Source organism: Rhinolophus ferrumequinum, chromosome 5 (genome assembly GCF_004115265.2).
Source record: "Rhinolophus ferrumequinum isolate MPI-CBG mRhiFer1 chromosome 5, mRhiFer1_v1.p, whole genome shotgun sequence".
NCBI classification, from domain to species: Eukaryota; Metazoa; Chordata; class Mammalia; order Chiroptera; family Rhinolophidae; genus Rhinolophus; species Rhinolophus ferrumequinum.
Genome location: NC_046288.1, coordinates 8,246,754 through 8,269,565, shown reverse-complemented (window position 1 = coordinate 8,269,565; position 22,812 = coordinate 8,246,754). Strand labels below are relative to the sequence as shown.

Sequence of the window (22,812 nt, the reverse complement as noted above, 5' to 3'; positions counted from 1 at the left end):
AGAAGATCCCACTCTCTGTGTTGACAACTTCATATTTTTTATGGAGCATAAAAAATTTAAATATAGATATAAGCTTTTATTCATTCAACAAACATTTCCTTTTAAATACTACAGTGTTCCTTGGGCCCCATGCTAGCATATTCTCTTCTCAAACATTTTAAAGGATGTTAAAAGCTTTCTAACAGTTATTATCAATTATTACTTCACGTTCATGTCCAATATGAGATCTTACCATGGAAGGAAATTACAGTAGTCTACTAAAAATTAAAGTAATTCATCTCACATAACTGCACATTAGGAATCTTGACAAACAAATAAGGCTGTAAAATGCCAGTTAGAAATACCAACTACTGGAAATTAGTGAGGCACATTAAATCCTTTAATCTAAGTTGCTTACAGCACTAACTATGAATAAACGGCAAGTATCTCTCCTATAAACACCCATAACGCTTTGTATTTCCTCTACTATAGCATATCTCATGCTCACTTACATTGTTATGTACTTGTCTTTCCCGCCAGATGGTAAGATTTGGGAGAGACAGAATGGATCAATGACAACCTATTCTACCACAGTCTCCCTATAGAACCCAGCACAGTTCCTGGCATGTAGTAGGCACTCAATACATGTTTGTTAAATGAGTGAATTGAGATAACAGTGAAGAAAAAAATGTATACAAGAACCCAAAAGAAAGGAATAGTGGAATGTAAACACGGAAAAAGAAAATAACAGAATAAGAGCTAAGAAAAAGTCCTTTAGGGGATAAATTGATATAAACAAAATATCAATTAATCCATTATAAACAATGGATTATTATCCATCAATAAAAAGAAATGCAGTACTTATACAGGCTAGAACATGGACGACCCACAAACACATTATGCTAAGTCAAAGAAGCTAGTCACAACAACCACATATCGTCTGATTACATCTATACGAAATGTCCAGAAAAGGCAAATCTGTAAAGACAAAGTAAATTAGTTGTTGCCATGGGCTGGACTAGTGAAAGGAATGAGGAGTGACTGCTAATAGGTACAAACGTTCTTTTTTGGATGATGAAAATGTTCTTATATTATGATAAAGGCTGGCATAACTCTGTAAATACACCAACGACAACTGAATTGTTCACTTTCAATTGGTGACCTTTATGGGCTGTAAATTATCTCAATAACGGTTCCGATCATTATCTGAGAAAAGTGAACAGAGCCACAAACAGCAACAGACTTGGCAAAAGGTGATAAAATTTCAAGTTAATTTTAAGGTGATGAAAGATGATAAAATTTCAAGTTAATTTTAAAATTCGTAAGGCAGACTTCCCCCAGGACCACGGTGACAAGCACAGAGACCACTGCAATGGGATTTTAGAGTAAGGGTAAGAGATTGGGCTCAACTCGGAAGACAGCGTGGGCAAGTGGGAATTTACAGCCAAGAAGTAGGTGGGGGACAGCGGCTGGAGCGTCACTAAGAGAAACATCAGAGGGAAGGGAAGGGAAGGGGGCAGTTCTTTTTTTTTTTTTTTTTTTAATTTTATTTTTTAATTTATTGGGGTGACAATTGTTAGTAAAATTACATAGATTTCAGGTGTGCAATTCTGTATCACATCATCCATAAATCTGGGTGGTGTGTTCACCACCCAGAGTCAACCTGGAAGGGGGCAGTTCTGACTACACCGGTCTGCCAGGATTCCTGAGGAAGACAAGGCAGGCTGACCTCCATCACTTGGGGGATGGTGGAGGAGGAGAAACCGGAAGCCGGGGGTGAGCAGAGGTTAGACGTGGAGTGTATGGGGTTCTGGTTACACTGATTGAGCAGCGCTCCTGCTAAAACTCGATTTTATAAGAAAGTGCACAGACGGGCCCAGGAGACAGTTCAAGAGCCTGACTAAAGTCTGGGAAAATCTTTGTCAGTAGCAAGGATAAAATGATAGAAATGTGACATTTACCGTATACAGTGAGAATAACTCATGTCCTAAGGTCAAGACAGCTTTCTACGAGACTTGAGATACTTTCTGATTTTTCTTTGTATATAGTGTCTATCAGTTCCTTAACATGCAATAATTTTAAATCAATCACATTTGACAATTAACTACATAATAAAACTACTCAAAGAAGAATTCATCACAATCTCTAATCATTTTAACCACTACCTAGTATTTGAAACCCGTTTTCAAAACTCACTTACCTGCTGCATTGTGCTTATGATATTCAATGATCTCAGGAATTGAAGCAAATGCATGTTTTTCTGCCAGATAATACTTCTTTGGGGATGTTGTTGTCTCCTTTATATGATAGTGCCTGAAACCCGACGAGCCTTCTCTATAATAAAAATCAAACTGTGTTAGAACCAAGTTGGAATAAGGTCCCTTCACTCCAAAGATGTTTTCTAACAGGTCACGGCAAGACTCTTACATGTGGCCCCTTCTATTCGTGGCACAAATTTTCTTTTTCCCCATGTTCTTCTTAGTTTTTCCTTTCACATTAACAGGTGGAAGTTTTTAAAGTGGTCACTAATAACATTCTTGGTCCCTTGCCTGAGATTGTGAAAGAGAACATTTACCAACTCCATTTACCCACAGTTAAGTCTTAAAATACCGCTAAGTCTTAGGTACCGCTTTCTGTCTCTGCTGTTGGTATAAACTTGTAATTGTGTAGAAGAATTACACCTTTAAAAGTGAATAAACTACACTTATGAAAAATGGAAATATTCTATTTTAATTATCTTTCTCGAACATAGATCTTCTCGAGTTATCTCTTGCCAAAAATCCATTCAGAAGAACCCCTCTGCTCTTTTTTTTTTTTAATTAAAGTTTATTGGGGTGACAATGGTTAGTAAAGCTACATTGGTTTCAGGTGTACTAATCTGTAACACATCATCTATATTTTACACTGTGTGTTCACCACCCAGAGTCGGTTCTCCTTCCATCACCATATATTTGATCCCATTTACCCTCATCCACCACCCCCTTCCCCCTTGCCCTCTGGCCAGCTGCTCTTAAGATAAAGCTCAGACTCCTTGCCATTGACACGACCTAACCTAACCTAACATCCACTTTTATCTCTCAGGCTTCTCTCTCCTCCCTTCACCCCGCCCCTCCCATTCTACACTCCAGCTACAATACACTTTTGTCAGTTCCTGGAACTCACCATGTCCTCATTCACTTCTGGGTCCAGGCATTTTCCTCAGTAGAAATACTCTTTCTCCTCCCTCCAACTTTGTCTGTCTCACCTGTCAGGTCTCAGCTACATTAATGACTAACTCAGATGTGTCTGGGCTCCGTACCCCATTACACACACACACACACACACACACACACACACACACACACACACACTGCCTCCTAGCACAGCATTTACTCATGTTACCATAACTGCCTGTTTGCTTGTTTGAAGCCCCCACTAAGCTATTGGAGGGCAGGGTCTGTGTCTCCTTTGCTCGCTGTGGTATCTACAGCACCTAGTGCAGTGCATAGGAACTATCTGTGGAATGTTGGCAAAGTTTTCATCACCATTCTCAACAAACATGTATATGGAAAACTATGAGGAAAATTACTGATACATGAATATAAAAAATCATATAGACTTTAAAAATCGAGTTTGGGTTTTCTTTTTTAATGTTGAAATACAGCATATTTTTTGAAAATAATGAATCCATACAAGCTATATGGGAACTTCATAAAAAAAAACTCTGAGAGAGAAAGTGAGAGAGAGAGAGAGAGAGAAAGAGAGAGAGACAGACTACTTACCCTCCAAACTTCGTATAAAGGGAGACTGTGTACATGCCGTGTTGACTGGAATCCCTTACCATAAAACCACCTTCTTTATCCTAAAATACAAGTGAAGAAAATTGTTCCAATGCAATAACAAGTATCAGTCAATGCCCTGAAGAAGATTTAAGAACCCAATCTTACAATTTCATGATTATTATCCTTTGCCTAGAAAATCTGCTTCGGAGAAGCACAACTTACCGACCGACAGGGTGCAGCCACAGACCTTTCCCTTGATATCACTGGGCCATGAGATTAAAGAAAGCACACTCACAATTCCCCACAATCACAAATCTTCTCACACATAGTGTAAGACATTTCAACAAGACAATCTTTCAGGGCCCTTCCAAAACTAACAGACAAAACTACAATTCCTTTAAGTCCTGGACATAAAAACAGATACTGAAAAATGTATTTCTTAATGATTGGGTTTCACTTCGTATCTTTTTCATATTTGCTATCAGCTTCGATTCTGATTCAATATTATCTTCTATCCAGATAGCATTTTTTCTGTAAATATCTCAGTACTCTTTACAAGAATGTTTTTAATTTTCCTGGAAATCAATATTAAATTTCATTTTTTACAAAAGAAGAGATGGAGATACAAACAACTTAAGCAAGGAAAAACCAAAAGACAGAAACAATGATAAACAACTAAAGGATAAATCCTCATCAGGTTCCAGGCCACAGAGCAAGAAATAGAAGCTCAGAACCTCCAATACTTCTCTGCACCAATAACACCACAGTCAATCTCCAGCACTGAAGTTGATTTAAGATGGAAGTATTTTCAATAGTTGAGAAATAAAATAAATTTTGTTCTTATTCATAAGAAAGACAATGAAATTAAATAAAACCCCACAAACAAATCTGTAAAAACAATTAGGGACAATGATCATTACAGTTAATCAATCTGTAAAAAGTATAATAGCTACATTTATTGAGAACTTATTCTGTTTTTTTCTGTGTAATTTACCATTTTATTTATTTTTTTATTAAAATTTATTGGGGTGACAATGGTCAACAAACTACATAGGTTTAAAGTGTACAATTCTGTAACACATCATCTATATATATATTGCATTATGTGTTCACCATCCAGAGTCAGTTCTCCTTCCATCACCGTATATTTGATCCCCTTTACCCTCTTCTACCAAACCCTTCCCCCCTTACCCTCTGGAAACCACTAAACTATTGTCTGTGTCTACGAGTTTTTGTTTTTTTATTTGTTTGTCTTGTTCCTTTCTTGCTTTCAGTTTTTATATCCCACATATGAGTGAAGTCATATGGTTCTCGACTTTTTGTCTGACTTATTACACTTAGCCTAAGAACTTATTCTGTTCTAATATGTTCTAATCCGTAGCTATACTTAATCCCCAAAACAGTCCTATGAAGTGGGTACTACTGTTACCCCCATTTTATTTCACAGGTAAGGAAGTGGGGCACATAAAAGTTGGACAATTTGTGTGAGATCACACAGCTAGTAAACAGCAGAGCCAGGATGTGGACTCCAGGTCTACTAGCTACCTACTCCTCTACAGCTGCCTCTCATTGTGGTGTCACCAGGGAGACATGTAGGAATCCTGTGGGAGAGTTAACATGTCATTTGAATCAAGCAACGTCACCAGCTATTGCTCTCTCAATATAAACTACAGAAACAAGTGCCCAACAAAACCTTAACTCATGGTAATAAGCAGGAGATAAAATGAGAAAGCATGGGTTTAAAAGATTGGGAACTATGTATTACTAAATAGAATAACTAGATCATAAATGCAGAGAATTGTAGAGATCACCTTCTAATCCAACCTCCTCATTTTACAGATGCAAAAATAGACTGAAAAAGTCACAGCTAGACGTGGGACTCCTTACTTAGTCCTCTCTAGTTTCCTCTGTACTACATTTTATCCTGTTGTTTCATTTCTTGTGATAATGTAAGAATTTTATTACGTTTATTTCTAATGGCAACTCAATATTTAAACTTCATTTCCAAATGATATCATGCACTACTGATGTTAATTATTTGGAAACAAACAACTTCAAGCAAAAAGGAAAAATTCATTTAAGTACTACAATCAAGGTGCAAATGATAAATCAATAAGAGAGTAAAGATAATGTTACTCATGTGTAGCTATGACCTATTCTTATGGGTTTAATTGTTTCCCCTCAAAAAACGTTTGTTAGAGTCCTAACCCCCAGTACTACAGAATGTGACCTTATTTGGAGTCTTACACAGAGAATCAAGTTAAAAAGAGGTCATATGGGTGTGCCCTAAATGAGTATGACCGGAGTCCTTATAAAAATGAAATTTGGACACAGAGACAGACATGTACAGGGTGAGAAGGAGAGAAGCCTACAACCGATCCTTCCCTCCTCAGAAGGAGCCAACCCTGCTGACGTCCTGATTTCAGATTTCTTACCTCTAGAACCATGAAACCACAAATTTCTGTTGTTTAAGTCACTCAGTTTGTGGTACTTTGTTACGGCAGCCCCAGGAAACTAATATACCAGTTTTCACTTTTAAATGATTTTAAAAAACAAGACCCTGTATTCATGTCATAGTATTTTTTAGGCTTTGGGAGCAGAGGTATGTGGAATTACTTATCACGGATTCATTACAATTAACGTGTGATGAAACCAAACCCAGGAAACAAGTACAAACACTTACTTCACTTCTGAGGAGTTGCTCTGCTTTGCTTCTGTTCATATTTCTGCAATACCATCTGAACAGAAAATATATGTGTAAGGCCCCAGGTTTCTAAAATTATATTTTATCATTTTTAGGATTAACAAGGTAATATTTCTCATCAATAACAACTACAGTAAGTAAGAATAACACATCACTCATAGTCTCAGTAATACCATCACTAGTAACATTTACTGTAGATACTTCCAGACTTTTTCTACCCATATTTTTATGAAGATACATGTATACCAACATTCTTACTTTTTTTATTAAAGTGGGATCAAACTATACTTGCCAAATCATACCCTGGTTTTTTCATGTATCACTGTAAAGCAATATAGTTCTATGTGTCATGGTATGGATGTGCCATAATTTAAACTATTTTCATTATTTAACATAAAAAATCATTTCTAATTTTTCACTATTATAATGGCAAGAATGAATTTTATTTCCCAGACTGAAATATGCAGGAAATGTCACTTTGCATTATTGTCTTTAATTCCACTAAATCTTATCCCAAGCCCCCATCGTACCAATAGGCAGTAGATTTCATCTCAAGTCGTTATGAAGTTTCCCCCACTGAATTTCACGAAGGTCCCAAGTGTCGAATGAAACAGCAAAATAGAACAGCAGGCCTCCTGGGTCTTCCAGACTTCCTGGACCTAACACAGCCCCCAACCCTGGCGGTTACCCCAGGCTCTGCTGTGGGACTCTCACCATGGCCGAGCAGTGGCGCCTGACCTCCCTCCAGGCCCTGCCACTCTGTGCCACAACCCCAAGTCCCTGCAGATCTATGTATCCCAAAGAATGAAGGATACTGCCATCTCCCATTTCATCCTCACAGGCAGGTCTTCCCCTCTCCCTGCTTCCCCAGGCCAATCTCTCCATGAGATGACAGTTCACTCAAACAACATGGGTTTAGGAGTCCTGACACACACCCCCTGAACCATCAAAAGGCCATACAGAACTTCTAACTCCCCAAACAATTAATTACTAATAGCCGACTGTGGACCAGAAGCCTTACCAATAACAGAAAAGTCAATTAACATATATTGCATACGTTCTATATAGTATATATTGTATCCTTATAATCAAGTAAGCTAGAGAAAAGAAATATTATTAAGAAAATACATTTACAGTATTTATGGGAAAAAAATCATGTATCCGTGGACCCATAAAATTCAAACCCATGTTGTTCAAGGGTCAAAGAACATGAACTCAGACTGTTTACGTTGGCCTTCAGTTTTAACTTTATTTTTTCGGTGTTTGTTTGCATGTTTGTTTGTTTTAGATGCCCTTTAGTGGGCAGGAAACCCCCACCACAGTCATATTTCCTTCCCATGTTATGAAGCCAGCTTGGCCCCTCTGGACATTTGAATTTTCCACCACTGTTCAGACTTGAATAAGAGAACCAGTACATGCTTTTGGCCCAGCAAACACCCTGAGACAAACGAATACAAAAGCCTTCCCTGGTTGAGTAAAGGAAAAATACAAAGAATAAAATACAATACAATATCTTTTGTGGTCTGGACTCCTTTGTGCAGGCTTAGGGGCCAAACACAAATTACAATCACAATACAAGCTGATAACTATTTTATTTGGAGCCTGAGGTGATTAACCAGGCCTCAGAATTGTGAACATTAAAAGCTCACTGCTGTGGACCCCAATTTATTAACTGAGCCAGAGTTCAACAAAATTGCAGTTTTGATCAATCAATTTCTGAGTACAATTGAGAAATATAATAAATGAGAACAGATTGGATTCTGTCCCTAAAGCTTTTCCACTGACAAAAGAAACATTTGTCAGAATGCCAGAAAAGTCACAAAAATGATCTAAGGAAAGGGAACAGGAGCTCTCATTATACATTATAAATCAATAAAAAGATCGAAAAAATTCTCTTTATTAACGAGAGAAGCTCCAACCCTTCTTCACAAGAGTAAGCAATGGGGGGTTAGTCTCACGTTTCAGATGCAAGAAATCAGTAAAGCTGAATTGGGACTCCCGAGAGGAAATTAGATATAAGACACTCAGAGAAAGAAAGAGGTCCTTTCCTCACCTAGTAGATTCAAGCTCCTGGGGAGAAATAAAGGAAAAAAGGAAAGAAAAGGAATCCACTGCACAAAGGGCAGGCTCTATGAAATCCTATCTGAAGGGTCATTTTTTTATGGCATTTGCAGATTCCCCAGAAAGGCTGTTTTCCCTCCCTAAGATATTAACTCAGACCTCTAAGGGTATGGTGAAGGAAGGAAAGCAGGAAAGAGTGATGAACAAATAAATAGATGAACCAACTACTGGTGAGTATTTCCTAACAGTTCTTTGTGCCTTTACTCCCTTTTCTATGACAGCTATCACCAGGCAAGAAGGGCAAGACGACAGCAGCTCAGCTGAATTCATCTTGTCAGGAAGAACTACACACAGGGGTCAAATGTAAAGGAGCCCACGTGATGCATAATGAGCAGAGGGGTGCTACCGCACAGATGCCAGCCCGCACACAGCTCTCACAAGCCGGCACAGAAATGACTCTGTTAGGGGTTAGCTTCTCTTGACGAAGGAGCTAAACATCTAGAAAGAATACCCACAAGCAACTTGTCATTCTGGTCTTAGATATCAAAACCTTAATGTGAATCAGGTTTTCAGATTGGTTAGTCACTTCAGAACACTCCGGAGGAATAGGACTTCATACTGGTGTCTGATTTGGTGACACTCAGTCCTTTCTGGAAAGGTTGGATCCTGGCCAAACTTCTTGGGGAGGATGGGTTGGATAAATCATAAAAGGAAGACAGCAGGTATAAGTGAAGAAAAAATAGAAAACAACCAACCAACCAACCAACCAACCGTCAATCTTTGCCGGTTCTCTAATTTGGCTTTTGCCTCCTGTGCCACTGACTCAAAGCCTCATCCTAGACTTTTTTTTGTTCTAAGGGCCCTTTTATTTCTGTCATCTTCTTCCTTTAACATCTTTCCCTCAAGAACATCTTACTCACCATCACAATGAACCCAGTTTCTTTCCCGCAGCAGTTCCTCTTATCTGCTGCTCCCCTAACTGTCACCTGGGTGTGGAGGTCAGAACTAGCTTCCTGATGGCAATCCTGCCTGGCAATCCTGAGTCCAGCCCGATGTACAGTCTATTTCCTGGGATCTTCCCAGGCCCAGACAGACAGCAGGAGAACTCTTGATTCAACAGCTGGCAAAGGCTTTTTACTCCTGGGGACATGTAAGATGTGTTAGAGGACAGACTATAGCAAAAAACAACACACAGCACGGAATGGAAAGACGGCAGGAGACGTGAGGGGAACGCCGACTCCCACACTGGGAACAGGTTTCCTCTTTCTCATGCAGCTAGGCATGGCACCGTGCCACATGGCATACCTGAACTCTGGGCGCATGGCGGAGAGGACTCCCACACGAGAGACCTGATACAACTCATTCACTTAGTCACACAGAGGAGAGTCCCTCAGAAGAGAGAAAATTTCCAAACTATGAAATATCCAAAATACTCAGGGCAATGAATCATAAACTTCATACAATCCGTCATTTGCAATGCGTCATAAGGGAGTTCTCCCATTTAGATAAGGAGTATCTGGATTCCAAGCATATCCCTCCCCCAAATAATCAGTTAGCTCTCAGTCAGATCACATTAAAATCAGGTCTAAGCTTTCACCTTTTAGCTAAGGATTTGGCTATATTTTCATAAAATATTATTGAAGAACAGAAACACTATTTTATTTAGATATTTTTATACCCTCATCTACTTATAAAACAACCTTGAGGGAATCATACCACTAAGTGCTGTCACTTTTTAACCTGTTAATCCTTTTCTAGATTCTCAGGTACACCCGTTACAGGAAGTGACGAGCACAGAGGAGACTGCTTTCCATTGTTGTTGGAGGTGGTGGCAGTGGTATTGTTTTTAAAGAAAGTGAATGAAACATCAATACACTGCCTCAAAATGGCCACAAGAGTATTTGGTATATATGGGCCTCTCATTAGAATCTGGACACGCACAGCTAGTGGGCACAGGACCAGTATGCCCATTGCTTTCTCTGGAGAGCAGCATGACAGCATGCATTAGGAGTCTTACTAAGTTTATAACTAGCCCTTAGCCCAGGACATGGATTTCTAGAGGTCTAGTTTAAGATGACAAGCAGGAAAAGGTTATCCCAGTTATTTTTACATAGCAAAGATGCCTAAACAACATAATGCCACACAAATAAGGAAATGATTATGTAAATTATTGCACATCCATATGCCATATGCCTGCTTGTACCCTCTAAGGCCTAGCACAGTACCTGATACATACTAAGAGCTCAGTAAATATTTAATGAATTTATGACCGAATGAAATATAATGCAGTTATGAAAATATTTTCGAAGAATGTTTAATGGCACGAGGAAATACACTTATAATATGTTGCTTAAATAGAATAAACAAAATATAAAACAGTGTATACAGCACGATTCTAGTCTTTAAAAGATTGAAGGAAAATACACTAATGTTGACAGAAGTCAACTCTATTTAGCAATAGTAATTTTTCCTATTAACTTTTTACTATTTTCAAACAATTCTAAAACAATAATCATAAATTATTATAGTTAGAAAAAAGAAATAAACATTGTTTTTAAAAAGCCACTCTGGGAAACTATATTCTGATTTCATGAATGAATGAACAATGATCTGTATTTCAAAGTCAGCTACGCTGTCATTTGTTTAAAATCAACTGTATTTGCTTGTATATACAGTACCTTCAGATAAAGTGTATTATAGAAACTAATTTCCCAATGTCTTTTACCAGCCTACACCACTGAGTTAAGGATATGTCAGGACCACCTTCTAAAGATAATGAAAGATATCCATGAATCTCCAAACTGCCTTACATTATTGGGAAAATAAAAACATTTTCTGGTTCTCCACATTCACAAAATAACCATTTACTTACTCATATTGATCTAAGTTGTTTGATTTCTTTCCGGTTACATAATTACTTGGAATATATCCTTCAATCCTAGAAATAAGAAAAATACTTCAGGTAAACTTAAATCATTTTACTGAGAGGTTATTCAAAGAAAAATTACTGCTTTTCTAAAATAATTAAAGCATAATATTACCTAATGCTTGTACGAAAGACTTAGCGGACCCCCAATAATTCAATATATCTATAGCATTTGATGCTTACAAAGTACTTCCTCATTTGATCCTCACAAAAATTCTGAGGTAGGCAGGCATTATTGTACCCACTTTCTGGTGGGGAAACCAAGGCATAGAAAGATTCAGACACTTTCTCAAGGTCCCATAACAAAAGGCTATAAGTTAAACTCTGACCTTGTGACTTGGTTCAGAGCCCTTCCTAACTTTCCATGATGCTGCTCTTGAATCCACAGTTTCTTGGGATGTTTTGAAGAAACCACTACTTCAGAAAAGTTGAAGTGATGGATAAAAACACTCACCACTCCAGAACTCAACAGTCCGTGTGAGCACTCTTTCACAGAGAGTACTCCTTGCCCTCTATCGATATCAGTATTATCTGGGGCGCTTGTTAAAAAGACAAATTCTTGGGTCATACCCCAAGCAATCTGAATTGAGAAGGCCTATACGAGACCAAGAAATCTTTGATTTTTACCCCAGGTGACTCTTATGCACATTACATTTAAGAAGCACGCATAGTGGGTAGAATCTTGGCAGAAGCCAAGATTTTCAGCATAAAAGAGATACATGTATAAAATTTTGAAATTGAGTAAAAACCTTGCAATCTTACATTTCAACTGTTAGCAAGAACTCATAACACACACACACACGCACGCACACACACGTGCATATATATATAGCTCTGTTGCACGGAGAAGGCCCTAGAAGCCATGTTACTCCAGAAGCAGTGAGAATTCCAGTACCCCAGTTGTTGTCTCTAAATACTCTCTAAATACTGCTTCTTACAAAAAAGGGCCAGCACTCCTTGGAAAAATGGCAAATTTCAGGTTTGGCCACATTAATTACAAGGTGAACTTGAACCATTTTATTTTACCCAGAAAGCAAGGAAGCCAAGAAAGACTAAAGGGGTCCCCAACCCAAAACTGCTACCACTAACCTAAGATGGGACAGTTCAAGCAAAAAAGAATAATTATTGCAGTGGATGAAAACCAAATATATAAACATCCATAGTAACACTAAAAAAAGTATTGGTGACCATTGTGATCACTAGAGGAAGCTATCATCCACTCATTATTTTGGTAAATTGGTAAAAGGAAAGAATCAAAAATGTACCTTGCCTTCCCTGCATGAACTAAATGAACTGGCATGGAACGCTAAATCAAACCTTGCCTTCCTTGTCATTTTGACGGTATGTTTGTCACACTGGAGGATAAATTATATTTTATCACTTGTTAGCTTGACTTATAACAAGTGTGGGCTTTCATGTGTACGCTTCTTCTAGTCCTAAAAATGTTAGGGATAAGTGCACAGATGAAATATTTTTAAATTATTATTAAGTATGATAATGACACGGTGATTGTTTAAAACAAATTTTTAGCAATTAGACTTAATGGTGAACTAACTTGATGATTTCAATTTGCTTTTAAATGCTCTAGAAAAAATAATTGGGAGGGTTGGTAAGTCAAGACTGGCAAAATGTTGGTAAATTTTGAAGTCATGACAAGAGGCTCCATTATACTATTATGTATTTTTGTGGACATTTGAAATTTTTTATAATAAAAAATCAATCTTCTGCAATGTGTGGCGAAGAAAAACAATAATGGTCTTCTTGTAAACACAGAATAACAGGTTAAGAGTTCCCGAGAAGATAATCACAGCAAAGCAGCACTCAGCAGACGCACAGTTACTGAGAAGTGAGAAGAGAAGGACCCTGCCTGACGCAGAGGCTTCCACTGCTCCTCCAGAAGTGAACTGAGGAAGAGAGAATTAGAGCTGGGGAGAGAGAGGGCAGAGAGGTGAGAAAGCAGACTTGGAGAAAGAATGTGCTTCGGCCAGGACAAAAAGCCCTCCTCTTCTTATCCACGGGAACTCAAGAATAGAAACAGGATTCTATTTCAGAGGTCCACACAGGATATTGCATTTTATTAATGAAACCAAAAAGAAATTCATCCCCTATGTTTATCCATATTTACCCATTATTTACCAAAAATAAGGTTGAAAGAGGAGTTCCCTTTAAATCCTAAATAATCCTACATAAACAAATGCTTGCTTTTTAATTTCTTACATGTATGTGTATATATGTATTTTATATATACACATGCATGCACATACGTATAGTCTTTCTCTCTCTTTCTCTCAGAAAAACCTAAGATTATTTACTTACCTCAGGATGAGTAAAGATCAAAATAATCCAATTAAACACATAACGGATGAGAAAGAAATCAGTGTAATGTATTCTAATTTCTGGAAAGAAGTGGTGCATCTATTTACATTTATTGAGTCACTATTAATACATTGCGTTACTGCAAAGTAATAACGTCATAACTTTCATTTAAGGCCCACAGAACTAGTCTCATTCCATGATAGTTACAAATTATCCTCTACTCAGGCATCACTTAACTCCCATCTACCCACTGTGTGTCATACACGGAGGGGAACACTTACCCATATTTATCTCTTGCTTTCCACCAATGAACGTCGTTCTTTTCTAATATGATATACTCTTGGCCTCTCTCTAGTCTGAGATCATGTGCTTCTGTCGCTTGGAAATCATACATAGCTACAACTATTTCTTCACTATTATCTTCTTCTTCAGGAGGAATTGGTGGGGGAGGCCTTCGCTAAGGAAAGGAGATAATATGTGATGGTTGGGTCTTCTGTTTGAAACTCGGTGTGAAGTAAAACACGACGATTCCCACATCACCCCAGAATAAAGCAGACACCTCAAGTCCACCTAACATCAGCTGGTGAAGCCTCTCAGGAGTCTGATGATGTTGATGCTACTAGAGCTCTCTTGGGTTTCAGAATATGGGGCTGAGCAAAAACTGTCTTTAAACACCAGTGTTAACTTTCCAGGGAGAGGGAAGAGTAACACATGAGCAGAAACCAGGGGGACTAACAGTAGAACCACCACTCAAATGACCTGCCATGGGGAAAACACACTATGGAGTGGAGACTTTTACCAGGTCTCCTCCCGTTCAAAGGCACTTGCATTTCTTTGTGCTTACTGTGTGCAAGGCACACACTTAGTACCTAACACACTCTTTCTCATTTATTCTTAGTACTGGTCCCATGAAGTAGAGTAATTCCCAATTTACAACTGAGGAAACAAGTGGGTTTAAGTAACCCACTCAAAGTCATTCAAGTCAGATTCCCGTTGGGTCAGGTCCTGTCCGAGTTGAAAGTACGTGTGTTTTCCATCATATCCCACTCTTCAGAGGCACATCATTAAAACACTGAGGTCACTCCTTTGTCATAATATTGTGGTTTTAGGACTGAAATACTCCTCTAAATTCCTACACAACTCTTACGTAATTCTTGAAGCCAAAATACAGGCAAAATGCCAGATAATATAATGGGGCCCCAATGATAATATGTAATACAATTAATATTATTTGACACCACGAAAAAATCAAATAAGCCATAACGTATCTGTTTCTGATAGGATTGGGGGTGGGGTGGGGACGCACATTATCACATGAACAAATATAAACATACACAAGCTCGTCGTACGCAAATAATCTGCCAGTACTTCCAAAAGTTAAAGGCCACCTACCTTCTTTGTTTCTGGTGCTGGAGGTAGCGCTTTTCTTATACCTGAAAATGACAATAAAAAAATAGGTCAAAATGCCATTTACCAATGATCGATGGTTTTAAGGAAAATTGAAAATGAACACACAGGCCAGACATCTACTCTGAGTCTCACTCTGGCACATGTTGCTTCTATCACTATTTAGAACAAAATTTTAAAATGCTTTTGATATTGGTTTGTATTTCTGCCTCTCTGAACAGACTGTAAATGGCATCGAGATTGGGGCCATGTCTTATTCTTCATAAACAAGTGGGACTACATCAAATTAAAAAGCTTCTGCTCAGCAAAGGAAACCGTCAACAAAATGAAGCGACAACCTATAGAATGGTAGAAAATATTTGCAAACCACATATCTGATAAGAGGTTAATATCCAAAATATACAAGGAACTCATATTACTCAATAGCAAAAAAATACAATAACTTAATTAAAAATTGGCAAAAGATCTGATTAGACATCTGCAAAGAAACATACAAATGGCCATCAGGTGTTCAATACCACTAATCATTACGGAAAGAAAATCAAAACCACAGTGAGATAACACCTCACACCTATTAGGATGGATATTATCAAAAACACAAGAGATAACAAATGCTGGTGAGGATGTGGAGAAAAGGAAACCCTTGTGCACTATTGTTGGGATTGCAAATTGGTGCGGTCCCTGTGGAAAACAGTGTGGAGGTTCCTCAAGAAATGAAAAGTAGAACTACCACATGACCAAGCAATCCCATTTCTGGATATACACACAAAGGAAATGAAATCAGTACCTCGAAGAAACATCTGCACTCCCATGTGCACTACAGCATTATTGATAATAGCCAAGGTATAGAAACAACCTAAGTGTCCATCAACACATGAATGGATAAAGACAATGTGGAATATATACAAAATGGAATATTATTCAGCCTTAAAAAGAAAAAGAAAAATCCTGTCATTTGCAACAATGTGGATGAAACTGGGGGGCATTATGCAAAGTGAAGTAAGCCAAAGAAATACAAATACCACATGGTTCCACTTATATATGGAATCTTAAAAAAAAATTGTTTTTTGTAAGTAAAACTCATAGAAACAGAGTCGAAAAGTAGCTGCCAGAGGCTAGGGAGTAGCAGAAATAGAGATGTTGGTCAATGGTACAAACTTTCAGTTCTAAGATGAATAAGGTCGGAGAATCTAATATATTATTTGATGCCTATAATTAATAACAATATAGTGTACAAATGAAATTTACTGACAGTATAATTTAAATGTTTGCACACACAAAAAAGGGTAAACACGTAAGGTGGTGAATGTGTTAACTCAATGGGAGCGATCCTTTCACAACATATGAGTAGATCAAATCATCACATTATACACTTTAAATATCCTACAATTTTTTATTTGTCCATCATACCTCAATAAAGTCGAAAAAAAGAAAAAGAAAATCAGCTGTTGGTGCCACATTAGGCTCACATTTTTTGTAGTCATTTTTAGCAGGCTTCCTTGCACATTGTGCTAAAAAGTCCTGAAAATTAACTAGACCTTCTGATTCCATGAAACTGTCCCACTGCTAACTAAATATAATTAGTCTCACAAAATATACCTGCCCAATACTTTGCACTGTGCTAGGAAGTGTGAAGGCCATACTTAACCAACATCAAAACCAAAATCATGTCACTTTCCTGTTATACCAATAATATGTACATCCTGAGCACAATATAATTGTAGAATAAAAAATACTTACTACTCTCAAAAAGATTATATTTTTCACATCCGGGTGCTAGTTTTTCAGTTTGTCGGCAACACTGATAACTTCCATCTGCCCAAAATTTAGGATGATATTTAATCATAATATTATTGTTGTTCTTTATTTCTGTAATTCATAGACAGTACATGATTAGTGAAATAAAACAGAGATGACAGAACGTTTAGTAAGTAACTCTGTCGCTCATACTTTTTTTTTCTTTTACCATCAGCAGGTAATTTTTATTTATTTATATATTTATTTTTTTATTACTAGTTTCAGGTGAACAAAACAACATAATGATTAGACATCTACACACCTCACAAAGTGATAATCCCAACAAGTCTACCACCCACCTGACACCATACATAGCTATTGCAATACCATTGTCTATATTCCCTAAGCTGTACTCTCTAAACACTGCACTGTATATATATATATATATATATATATATATATATATTTAATTATAGTTGATATTCAAAATTACTCTATATAGTTTCAGGTGTATAGTGCAGTGGTTAGACATTTATATAATTTATGCAGTGATCCCCCCTGATAAGTATAGTACCCATCAGACACCATATACTTTTTTACATTATTGACTATATTCACCATACTGTATTTTACATCCCCATGACTATTTTGTAACGACCAGTTTGTACTTCCTAATCCCTTCACCTTTTTCACGCATCCCCCAACACCCCTCCCATTTAGCAACCATCAGTTTGTTCATCTGTATCTATGAGTCTATTTCTGCTTTGTTTGTTCGTGTTTTCCACATATGAGTGAGATCATATGGTATTTGTCTTTCTCAGTCTGACTTACTTCACTTAGCGTAATATCCTCTAGGTCCATCCATGTTGTTGCAAATGGTAAGATTTAATTCTTTTTTATGGCTGAGTAATACTCCGTTGTATAAATGTACCACAATTTCTTTATCCAATTGTCTATTGATGGGCATTTTGGTTGTTTCCATATCTTGGCTATTGTGAATAGCGCTGCAGTAAACATAGGGGTGCATATACTTTTTCGAATTAATGTTTTGAATTTCTTTGGATAAATGCCTAAAAGTGGAACTGCTGAATCATAAGGTGGTTCTATTCTTAATTTTTTGAGGAACGGCCATACTGTTTTCCATAGTGGCTACACCAATTTGCAATCCTACCAACAGTGCACAAGGGCTCCCTTTTCTCCACATCCTCGCCAACACTTGCTGCTTGTTGATTTATTGATGAAAGCCATTCTGACTGGGGTGAAGTGATATCTCATTGTGGTTTTTATTTGCACTTCTCTGAAGATTAGTGATGTTGACCATTTTTTCATATGCCTATTTGCCATCTGTATGTCCTCTTTGGAGAAATGTCTATTCAGGTCCTCTGTCCATTTATTAATTGGATTTGGGGGTGCTGTTGAGTTGTATGAGTTTTTTTAATAAATTTTGAATATTAACCCCTTATTAGATGTATCACTGACAAATATGAAGAACAATTAAGTTCGTGAACTTGTTGCAACAATGTTGCTAACCTTTTTTGATATCAGAGGCATTGTTTAGTATGAATTTGTACCAACTGGACAAACATTTAACCAAGTTGAAACGTGCTGAAAGTGCTGAAAAGGCTGCATGGAAAAGTTAGACGACCAGAACTTTTCACCAACAATTTATGTCTCTTGCATCACGACAATGCACCAGCTTATATGGCACTGTCTGTGAGGGAGTTTTTAGCCAGTAAACAAATCACTGTATTGGAACATTCTCCCTACTCACCTGATCTGGCCCCCAATGACTTCTTTATTTACCTGAAGATATAGGAAATATTGAAAGGAAGACATTTTGATGACATTCAGGACATCAAAAGTAATACAACAACAGTTCTGACTGCCATTCTAGAAAAAGAGTTCCAAAATTGCTTTAAAGGGTGGACTAGGCGCTGGCATCGGTGCATAGCTTTCCAAGGGGAGTACTTTGAAGGTGACTGTAGTGATATTCAGCAATGAGGTATGTAGCACTTTTTCTAGGATCTGTTCGTGAACTTAATTGTCACACCTTGTATCTTCTCCTATTCAGTAGAATGTCTTTTCATTTTGTTGATGGTTTCTTTTGCTGTGAAAAAAATTTTTAGTTTGATGTAGTCCTTTTGTTTATTTTTTCTTTTGTTTCCCTTGCCCAAGGAGATAAATCAGTAAAAATATTACTAAGGATGATGTCTGAGAGTTTACTTCCTATAGTTTCTTTTAGGAGTTTTATGGTTTCAGGTCTTACATTTAAGTCTTTAATCCATTTTGAGTTTATTCTTGTATATGGCATAAGAAGGTGGTACAGTTTCATTTTTTTTTTTGCATGCATGCATCTGTCCAGTTTTCCCAGCACCATTTATTGAATAAACTGTCTTTACCCCAATATAAATTCTTCCTTCATCATAGATTAAATTACCATATAGACATAGGTTTACTTCTGGGGTCTCTATTCTGTTCCATTGATCTGTGTGTCTGTTTTTATGTCAATACCATGCTATTTTGATTGCTATAGACTTGTAGTATAATTTGATATCAGGTAGCGTGATACTTCCAGCTTTGCTCTTCATTCTCAGGAATGCTGTGGCTATTCAGGGTCTTTGACTGTTCCATATAAATTTTAGGATTATTTGTTCTAGTTCTGTGAAAAATACCATTGGTATTTTGATAGGATTGCAATGAATCTACAGATTGCTTTAGGTAGTATGGATGTTTTAATTATATTAATTCTTCCTACCCATGAGCATAGTATATGTTTCCATTCATTTGTATCTTCTTATTTGTATGTTCATTAGGGATAGCCTATTTTTTTTCTTTTTTTTGTAATGCCTTTGTCTGGTTTTGGAATCAGGGTAATAGTGGCCTCGTAAAATGAACTTGGAAGCCTTCCGTCCTCTTGGATTTTTTGAAATAGTTTGAGAAAAATAGGTGTTAACTCTTTTATAAATGTTTGGTAAAATTTACCTGTGAAGCCATCTGGTCTAGGACTTTCAATTGTTGGGAGCTTGTTGATTACTGATTCAATTTTGTTGGTAGTAATCAGTCCGTTCAGATTTTCTTTTTCTTCTTGATTCAGCCTTAAGAGATTGTATGCTTCTAGGAATTTATCCATTTCTTCCAGATTGTCCAATTTCTTGGCATATAGTTGCTCATAGCATTTTCTCAATATTTTTTGTATTTCTGTGGTGTTGGCTGTCACTTCTCCTCTTTCATTTCTGATTTTATTTATTTGAATCCTTTCTCTTTTTTTCTTGATGAGTCTGGTAAAAGATGTGTTAATTTTGTGGTGAGAGAAAACACTTGATATAATTTCACTGTTCTTAAATTTATTGAGACATGGCTTAACATATGGTCTATCTTGGAAAATGCTTCATGTGCACTTGAAAAGAATGTATATTCTACTGCTTTGGAGAAAAATGCTCTAAAAATGTCAATTAAATCCATCTGTTCTAGTGTGTCATTAAGGCTGCTATTTGTGTTGATTTTCTGTCTGGAAGATCTGCCCATTGGTGTCAGCGGGCTGTTAAAATCCCCTACTATGATTGTGTTACTGTTGATCTCTGCCTTTATGTCGGTCAATATTTGCTTTATATATTTAGTTGTTCCAATGTTAGGCACATAAATGTTTGTTAGGGTGATGTCCTCTTGTTGGATGGATCCCTTTAGTGTTGTGTAATGTCCTTCTTTGTCTCTTATTATAGTCTTCATGTGAAAGTCTATTTTGTATGTCCTTCTTTGTCTCTTATTATAGTCTTCGTGTGAAAGTCTATTTTGTATATAAGTATTGCTATCTCAGTTTTTTTCTCATTTCCATTTGCGTGAAATATCTTTTTTCATCCTTTATCTTTCAGTCTGTCTGTGTCTTTCAATCTGGGATGAGTCTCTTGTACACATCATATGCATGGTCTTGTTTCTTATTCATTCAGCTACCCTATGTCTTTTGATTGCAGCATTTAATCCATTTACATTGAAAGTGATTATTGACATGTACATAGTTATTGCCATTTTATTATTCATATTTTTGGTCTTCATTTGTTTGTTTTCTCCTTTCTTCTGCTTAAAGAAGTCCTTTTAAAATTTCTTGTAATACTGGCTTGGTGGTATTGAATTCCTTTAACTTTTTCTTGTTTGGGAAGCTCTTTATCTCTCCTTCAGTTTTAAATGATAGCTTTGCTGGGTAGAGTAGTCTTGGTCATAGGCCCTTGTTTTTCATCTCTGAATATTTTGCACCACTCCCTCTCAGCCTGCAAAGTTTCTATCAAGAAATCCACTCACATTCTTATGGGAGCTCCCTTGTAAGTAACTAGTTGTTGTCTTTCTCTTGCTGCTTTAAGAATTCTTTGTCTTTAACCTTTGGTATTTTAATTATGATGTGTCTTGTTGCAGGCCTGTTTGGGTTCATCTTGTTTGGGACTCTGTGCTTCCTGGGCTTGTATATCTATTTCCTTCACCAGGTTAGGGAAGTTTTTCATCATTATTTTGTCAAATAGGTTCTTGATTCCTTGCTTCCTCTCTTCTCCTTTTGATACTCCTATGGTGCAAATGTTGTTATACTCCTATGATACAAATGTTGTTTGATACTCCTTTTGATACTCCTATGATGCAAATGTTGTTTGATACTCCTATGATGCAAATGCTTGATGTCATCCCACAGGTCCCTTAAACTATCTTTTTGTTGTTCTGATTGGGTGTTTTATGCTACCTTGTCTTCTAAATCATTGATTTGATCCTCTGCTTCATCTCATCTGCTATTGATTGCTTCCAGTCTATTATTGTTCATTTCAGTTATTGTATTCTTTATTTCTGACTGTTTCTTTTTTATGGTTTCTACATCCTTGCTTATGCTTACTATCTCTTTGTTGAAATTCTCACTAAGTTCCTTAAGCATTCCTTTTAAAAAAAAAAAAAATTGGGGAAAAGTGTGTTTTTCCAGGACCCATCAGCTCCAAGTCAAGTCATTGTCCTTCAATCTAGTTGTGGAGGGCGCAGCTCAGCTCCAAGTCCAGTCACCATTCTCAATCTAGTTGCTGGGGGCGCAGCCCACCACCCCATGCGGGAATTGAACTGGCAACCCTGTTGTTAAGAGCTCATGCTCTAACCAACTGAGCCATCCAGCCACCCCTTTAGCAGTCTTATAATCAGTGTTTTAAACACTGTCCTGGTAGGTTGATTTCTACCAACACTTCAAATTACATTTCAAACTACTGGTTGGTTTCAAACTATATTTCATTTAGTTCTATTTCTGGAGATTTCTCTTGTTCTTTTATTTGGGACATGTTTCTTTGTTTCCTCATTCTGGTTGCCTCTCTGTGTTTACTTCTATGTATTAGGTAGATCTCCTATGTCTCTCAGTCTTTGCCAGGTGGTCTTATATAGGTGTCCTGATATAGGTGTCCTGTGTGGTCCAATGGTGCAGTCTCCCTGATTTCTTGTGCTTGTGTTCCAGGAGTGTCCCGTGAGTGTGTTGTGTGTGTTCTCCTGTTGATCTTTGATTGCTTTTGCCACATCAGTAGGTGGGACTGACTCGCAGGATGACTGACTTTGAGGATTGGCTATTCCCACAGTGTATGAGCTACTGTGTGGGAGCTGACACCTCAGAGGGGGATTTGCCCTCACAGGATCCTGTGCCTTTTGAGACCACCCATTGGGTGTGCTGCTTGTGGGGCTAATCGGGTAGTGCTGGTGTTGTCTGAAGCTGGTCTTTGGGTGCGTTGTTTCCGGTGTTTCTTGGGAGAGGCTCCTGTGCAGGGCAATTTCAGCCTTGCCTGTGACCAGCCCACAGCTACCTGGTAGGAGCTCCAAAGCTATATGTGGTTGGCTGCTGCCTGTGCTGGACCTGGAGGCATGTGGGAGTGGCCTTGCTGTGAACCTAGACCAGCTGCCACCAGTATTGGGCTTGGGGC

At 37.6% G+C, this 22,812-nt stretch overlaps 1 protein-coding gene across 6 annotated transcripts in view; it reads right to left on the bottom strand.

Moving 5' to 3' along the window:
- TEC (tec protein tyrosine kinase) overlaps positions 1-22,812 on the bottom strand; it is a 205,326-nt gene that overhangs the window by 10,982 nt on the left and 171,532 nt on the right. For 4 of the 6 annotated variants that reach the window (XR_004422982.1, XM_033105501.1, XM_033105500.1 and 1 more), the window contains exons 5-11: positions 16,895-17,023; positions 15,140-15,180; positions 14,029-14,204; positions 11,378-11,443; positions 6,424-6,478; positions 3,741-3,820; positions 2,180-2,313 (exon numbers count right to left, since the gene is read on the bottom strand). Coding sequence is in view for 5 of the 6 variants with exons in the window: in XM_033105501.1 (XP_032961392.1) it covers positions 2,180-2,313; positions 3,741-3,820; positions 6,424-6,478; positions 11,378-11,443; positions 14,029-14,204; positions 15,140-15,180; positions 16,895-17,023 (681 nt within the window). In the remaining variant the exon portion in view is untranslated. The remainder of the gene's footprint in view (positions 1-2,179; positions 2,314-3,740; positions 3,821-6,423; positions 6,479-11,377; positions 11,444-14,028; positions 14,205-15,139; positions 15,181-16,894; positions 17,024-22,812) is intronic. The other 2 variants (XM_033105502.1, XM_033105504.1) reach the window with 2 other exon arrangements.